The 7,416-nt window shown below is 41.1% G+C and overlaps 1 protein-coding gene across 1 annotated transcript; it reads left to right on the forward strand.

Annotated features, from left to right (window-relative positions):
* The first annotated feature begins 515 nt into the window (after positions 1-515).
* LOC116712838 (D(1)-like dopamine receptor) lies at positions 516-2,848 on the forward strand. The gene has a single exon (XM_032552679.1). It carries the CDS (start codon positions 884-886, stop codon positions 2,345-2,347), a length of 1,464 nt encoding a protein of 487 aa, XP_032408570.1. The 5' UTR covers positions 516-883; the 3' UTR covers positions 2,348-2,848.
* Positions 2,849-7,416: the final 4,568 nt, after the last annotated feature.

Raw genomic sequence — 7,416 nt, forward strand, 5'->3', positions numbered from 1 at the left:
AGCATCTCATTTTCAGTGCATCAAAAACAGAAAAGAGGAAAAACCGGGAAAAGAAAAATGTTTTTTCAGAAGCTGCCTGTGATCGATCTATGAAACAAGACTGATCATTTCTAAACAACATAGAAATATGAATAATTTGAAAATAAAATAAATTCTGATCTATTGCAACATACAGAATGAGGAATAAAATAAAGAAATTAATGTAAATAATAAAATCAGGATGACCAAAATAAAAGATAAAATCAGATAAATGTATTAAAACGCTGACATAAAATAAAGACAAATGGAATAAAATTTTATTTAAATCAGTTAAAATATTAAGAGAAAATAATGACTCGTTTTTTACATTTTGTTTTTGGTTCGTTTTAATATTTTCTTTTATTAAAAGTGATTGGAAAATCAAAGCTGAAGCAACAAGCTGGAAAGAATCTACAGATAGAAATGATAGAAATGTTTTAATTGTCTAATGAATAGTTTTTATTAAAATCCTGTCGGAACCGTTTCCTCTGCGCGCCGTCAGAACAGGAACGGGGAGGATGATGATGCTGCTGCAGCAGCTGCTGCAGCAGCGGGAACCGCTGGGTGACAGGAATCTGTTACCTGCAGCGGACAGAGCGCAGAGCGGAGGTGAGTCCACTGTGACTCAGTCTGCCACCAAACACGGAACCAACCGGTTTCCCTCGAACCCGAACCTCCGGACTCAGCAGCGGTCACTTGTTTCTGTCCTCTGAGGTTTTTCCTGCTTCTTTGGACCGAATTGTCTCTGATTCTGGGAGACAAACGGAGGAAATCTGCAGATTTTCTGGTTTATTTCAGAGGATGGAGAGAAGCGAGTTTCAGAGAGGAGTTTAAATTCTTAGATCTGCTTCTCTTTGCTGGTTAAATGGAAAACTACACGGTGTGGAGTAATTTCAGCCAAGTTCTCTCCGAACTGGACGGGATGGGTGGTGAGGAAGAGGAGGAAGGCGTCAGTGGGAACGGACTGCGCGTCCTGATTGGCTGCATCCTCTTCCTGCTCATCGTGTCCACGCTGCTCGGGAACACGCTGGTCTGCGCCGCCGTCATCAAGTTCCGCCACCTGCGGTCCAAAGTCACCAACTTCTTCGTGATCTCGCTGGCCGTGTCCGACCTGTTCGTGGCCGTGCTGGTGATGCCGTGGGAGGCCGTGACCGAGGTGACCGACAGCTGGCTGTTCGGAGGCTTCTGCGACGTGTGGATCACCTTCGACATCATGTGCTCCACGGCCTCCATCCTCAACCTGTGCATCATCAGCGTGGACCGATACTGGGCCATCGCCAGCCCCTTCAAGTACGAGCGGAAAATGACGCACCGCGTGGCGTTCGTGATGATCGGGGTGGCGTGGACGCTGTCCATCCTCATCTCCCTGATTCCGGTGCAGATGAACTGGCACAGGGCTCTGGAGGAGGACGGCGCGGTGATGGCGGAAGTGGCGGCCATCTTGGACAGGAACTGGACAAACTCCACCAACCTGACCGGAAGCGCCTCGGCCTCCATGAGCTGCGTGGCCAACCTGAACAAAACCTACGCCATCTCCTCGTCCCTCATCAGCTTCTACATCCCGGTTCTGATCATGATCGCCACTTACACCCGGATCTACCGGATCGCTCAGACCCAAATCCGCAGAATCGCGTCTTTGGAGCGGGCGGCGGAGCAGGCTCAGAACCAGGGCCACGGCGTGACCAGGAACCAGCAGCAGCACCGGGCCGCCGACGAGGCGTCGCTCAAGTCTTCGTTCAAGAAGGAAACCAAAGTTCTGAAGACTCTGTCGATCATCATGGGGGTTTTCGTCTTCTGCTGGTTGCCGTTCTTCGTCCTGAACTGCACCGTCCCGTTCTGCGACCCGCCGTGCGTCAGCGACACCACCTTCACCGTGTTCGTCTGGTTCGGCTGGGCCAACTCCTCCCTCAACCCGGTCATCTACGCCTTCAACGCGGACTTCCGCCGGGCCTTCGCCACCATCCTGGGCTGCAACCGCATCTGCTCCAACAACGCGGTGGAAGCTGTGAACTTCAGCAACGAGCTCGTCTCCTACCACCACGACACCACCTTCCACAAGGAGGCGCTGGTTCCCGCGCAGCCGCAGCAGCGGCCCCGCAACCTGAGCATGACCTTGGACGACCGCCTGGAGGACATGAGCGCCCGGTTCGACGAGGAGTCCAACATCTCCAACGGCTCTTCGAGCCGCGACAGGCTGCTGCTGCTGCCGGCCGCCGTCCAGCTGGAGGACAACGCGGAGATTTCTCTGGAAACCATCACACCCATGACGTCAGCAGCAGAACTGGACAACGAGATTTTCATACCAGGACAAGTCCATCAGGACGGATAGGACCAGGCAGAACTCATCGGTCCAGGGTAGCATTGATGGGCTTAAAACTAGAAACTCTGATTTGTTTCATACCAGATCTGATTCCTGATTTTAACAGATTCTTTTCTTATTTTCTTTTCTCCAGAAGAAATTGTAAATGACAAAGTATTTTCAAACTGTGGCTTTTATGTCGGTCGTCCCTCCTGTGACGGAGAATATAATCATAAAATTAGCAGGATAGACACAATTTTACCAGAGAAAAAGTCATTTTATGAGAAAAAGCTTGGATTATGATCTGATGTGAGCAAATCTGTTCATCTGGTTGTTTCTTGTTTGGTCGATCATGTAAAACTCTGGATAATAATTTCATGCTAATGTGTTAAAATGTGTCTATTAAATATTAAACATTCCTCATTTTTTATGTTGGAGTTCTCATATAATTACTACTTTATCCTCACATTATTTTACCCTCTATTGCCATATGAGTGAATTCTTGTAATATTATAATTTTATTCTCTTAATAAAAAACAGAAATCTTAGTCTGACCCTAATATTCAGAGTTTACCTAACTCAAAGCTGTAAACCAAGATGGCCGCCGCAGGCGAGCTGACATCTCTGAAGTATGGAAACCCGAGGAGAACAAAAAGGGTTAGGGTCACTTAGAGGGTACAGGGATGTGTACATGAATGACCAATCAGTAGCTGTTGTGTGTCATTTTGGTTGCTAACTTTCTGTCACAGATTGTTTTGTTTGTCACTATGTCAAAATAAACTAAATCTATTTGAAATTTCTAAATCTCCATTAAGGATTTTAAATGAAAAATTTACTCTTGAACATGAATTCAGATCCTTCATTTGGGGACAAATCAGGCATCCAGATCTTTACATGACCGTTAATGTTCAGTCAGTTTATTTTCCTTAATAGAAGCTAACTTTAGCAGTGACCTTAGCATTGACCTCAGTCAACCTTCATTTTTTATCTATGGGTCAGTCAATCAACCTTTGCTTTGATCAATGAATCCTCACTTTTATATTTTTTGTTTCTCTTCTTATTCTCGCTGTTCTACATCACAGCTTAGTGTAATTTATCGGACTTATTTTGACCTTTTCCTAACAAACTACTAATTGACCTGTAAGACTATTTCTTTTTGTTTTTTCCTGTTAAATGAAGCTAAGAGGATAGAACATGAAATAGTAATAGTTACTTTTATAGTAATATAAAACAAAGTAGGAATAATAAATTGTTCAGTAAAACAGATTCTTCATTTTCAACACGATCAGATGTAATCCTGGAACGTTTTATAGATGAATGGAAGTGAACAGGCTCAGGTCTGTAAGGCGGTTTTGTTGTCTGAGTGTTTTTACAGCGAGTCTCTGGTTGTTCTTTCATCTTCAGTCGGTGTTGAGTTGAAACGGAGCGAAGCTCTCAGGGCGCCGCACCGTGACCTCCGGCCGCACCGTGACCTCCAGCTGGGCTTTACCGCAGGCTGAGGCTTCACATCTGATTCATACCAGAATATTCTGATAATCCCTGAATAAAAATTATATTAAGTTCTCAGAAACAAGTAATTTCAATGAAAGAAAATCAATTAACTCGAAAAATTCTGTTGGATTAGATTTTGGGATGAAACCAGATTTTGGGATGAAACCAGATTTTGGGATGAAACCAGCCTGTTCAGGTCGGGATGTTTAAAAAGGAAAAATAATTTTTATTTTTCCTCTGAACTTTCAGTCTATGTGAGCCGAGCAGCTTTACTTCCTCTGATCTCTGACTGCACGTCTGTGTGACTCCAGCCATCAAGCCTCCTGCTAGAATATTTACGACGTAATGAGAATTTTCTTTTCTTTGACACATTGGAGATGAAAGCTGATGCAGCCTGAGGCCATTTCTGATCCGATCCGCTGCAGATTCACCTCATTCCTTCTTTGTTTTAGTTTTGTTGCTATAAAATTTTAATTCTCTATCTTATTTTGTTCTTTGGTGTTAAGTGAAATAAAAGAATCATTATCAGTAAAGACTGAAGCACATTCATTACATTCTTCATATTATTTTGTTTCTTGTTTGTTCCAGAAAGCTGCAGGAACTTTTCTGCAGCCGAACAGGAATCATTGCTATTAAACAATAAATCAAAACTGCATGTAAAGATTACATGGTGCAGAATAATGTTTCCCCTGTAGACTCGCTGAGATTTTGGCTAAAACAGAAAGATAAACCAGTTTATATGCATTTGACGTTGATATATTTTAAGATTTTCATTCATTCATATTTTAATAATAACAATAAACACTTTATTGGTCCAGGATGATCCTGAGGAGATGCAGCTTTTCTTCATCCTCACAAAAATACAAACTAAAAGTTTAAAATAAAATCGTGAAAAAAACTTGAAACTTAGAAATACAATAATAAAATTATACAGATGAAAATATTTTGGTAATTTTTTAAAATATTGAACATATTTTTGAAGAATCTTTTCATTTGGCACTTTGTGACATACCATGAAACGGCAGTTATTATTTTTGTGAAAAGTGTTTTATATCAGGATAATTAAAGTGAGGAAATGAAACTTGTCAGAGAAATGACAGAAATTCATTAATTCCAGAAATTATTTTTTTTTAAGGCATTTAAAAGTTTTAAATTAAAACATTTAAATGAAAAGTTTTTATAAAAAAATTTGTTTGTTTTGAAACAGGCTAACAAGCTTCTCACCTCAATTTATGTGTTTAATGAATTATTGTATAAATAATATTCTTTTCATGATGTTGTAAACATATTTAGTCTTTAACTTGGTTTTTAATTTGGTATAAAGTTCTTGATTGTCTGTGCTTATGCATTTCTTCATCTGTTATAACTGATAAATTGATATCAATATTTATCTATAAATTATGGTTGAATATAAAGATTATGTTTGAGATTTTTGTTACCAAACATAAGAACCATCACAGCAATCTGTTGAGAGTAAAGAGTGTGTTTGTAGAGCAGCTGAGCTAGCATGTAGCATGGTTACAGAGTGATGATCTGCGGCTGGAGGAGTTTTCAACGACAGGCAGCTCTTCATCCTGCGTTCGACCCGTTCTGCCTCTGATCGGGAAGCGGCCCTCAGACCCGGCGGAGGTCACGGCTCCCACTTTTAATCACTGCAGTAATCAGAGCAGAGCAGCAGCGCTGATTGCAGCTGCCACTCCGCCGATGTTCAGAGGCAGAAAGTGGACTCTTCTGTTTGCCGTCAAGGACTCGGGACCATCACCATTCAGCTAACGCACACAAACACTCTTCATCCCGTTGAGGAGACAGGAAAGTCACCTCAGAGCTTCATCGGCCAGCTGGCAGCCAGCAGCACTAGATCACTAACTAACACTTGATCTACAAACACTAAGAAATCACTGAACTGGTTTTAAATCTGCTGGGCTCCTTCTGGGAAAATCCACCAAATCAAATGAAAAGTAAATAAATATCTTGTTGTGAAAACGGCTTCACTATCGGCTCAGAGCCGTTTGTCTCAGATGAATCAGTCACTGCTCTCATCATCGCTGCGTATATTTTCTATGTCATACATGATATTCCTGGAATTTCTGGTTCTATTGTGTATTTCCTCCCATTAAAAAGCAGTTGTTCCTTCCCACTGTCACCACATTCTTGCTCAGGAAAGGGAATCGCAGCAAAGACCATGACTTGATGCAGCTGACACTCTCTGTCTGCTGGTCAGAAAGACATTGTTTGGAGAACAAAACTAATTTCAGTTTTAGTTTTAATTAATTTTCATGGCTTTTTAACCAATAAATGAGTTTCTTATTTTCAATTTAGCTCATATTCTTAAAAACAACCAGCAGGGGGCGTCAGAACCCAACAACAACAACAACGCTGAAACTCTCTACCGTTTCTTTTCCTCTATTTTAACCCACACCACACAATCTCTCATCACTGTATAAAGTAAGTACCACTGTATAAAGTAAGTACACCCCTGTCAGTCACATCAAGAACCAGGCAGTCGGACTTTAAGGCGTCGTCATCCATTTTGTGATTGATTTATCCAAAAGTATCAGAACCGTCCATCAACTATATGGTTTCAAAATGCTTCTGCAGCATCAGTGTCCCTCACCACAGCAATAGAGACGGAAATTATCTATAAATTCATAAATTCAGGAAAATGTTTAGTTTTGTTGAAGACATCCAGTCTGTCGGGAGCAGATGATTTTTAAAATTTTATTCAGCAAACGGTGCCTGCAGCTACCGACCTGGACAGGTGGAAATATTAAGCTCTTCTGTCCAAACCTTGTTCTAAAAGTTCATTTTTACTGTTCCAATAATAAACCTTCAAACTTTTCTGAACCTCCATTGACAGAAATCAAACTGAAAAAAATGATTTTCATTTTTTCTCCCATATTTGACCTTCTGCAAAGGATCCAGTTTAGAAAACCAACAGCATCTATAATTTAAAATTACTTTATAACCTTCTAGTTTTCTAAAAGTTGGGAAAAATATATTTGAATGTTATTTGATGACAGTTGATGACACAGAGCAACCATCAATATTTAATCAAGTTTCTACAAAGCATATAAAAGTTTGTAAAGGTTTCTAAAGGTTATTGGCATAATTAAACTGTGATTAAATAAATAATTAAACCCCATCAAATGCAGGAGTGACGCTTTTGGCCCCACAGGATCAGGTCCAGATCGACTGTCTCCATAACAACACTCTGCCAGAACTGAGTGTTGTTATGGGGAGTACTGGGATTTACTGGGATTTTACCAGCAGCTTACAGGATGAAATGGTTGCAGCTAAACTGGATCTTTTTCACTGTTTGATCTGTAACCTGAAAACAGATCAAGTTTCTGATTGGCTGCTGGTTTCAATGAGCCTAAAGGTCCAAATGAATGATTTTTGTTCATTTACCTGAGCATTGTGTTTCTGATAAGGTTCAGTTAACTTCTCTCTGAGGTAAAGTAAGAGCAGAGAAGCTTTCCTGCTCTAAAACCAAGGAAAGAGAGATGTATCCGACTGAAAGGACTCAAATAATCCGTCCATTCATCCGTTAAAACCCGGCCTCCTCTGATGTCCTTTTACCAAGCTGTAATAAATGATGCTGCCCAGCT

The sequence above is a fragment of the Xiphophorus hellerii genome, chromosome 22 (assembly GCF_003331165.1).
Source record: "Xiphophorus hellerii strain 12219 chromosome 22, Xiphophorus_hellerii-4.1, whole genome shotgun sequence".
Classification (NCBI taxonomy): Eukaryota; Metazoa; Chordata; class Actinopteri; order Cyprinodontiformes; family Poeciliidae; genus Xiphophorus; species Xiphophorus hellerii.

Coding starts and splice junctions, on each gene's coding strand:
- LOC116712838 (XM_032552679.1), top strand. CDS start 884: ATGGAAAACTACACGGTGTGGAGTAATTTCAGCCAAGTTCTCTCCGAA.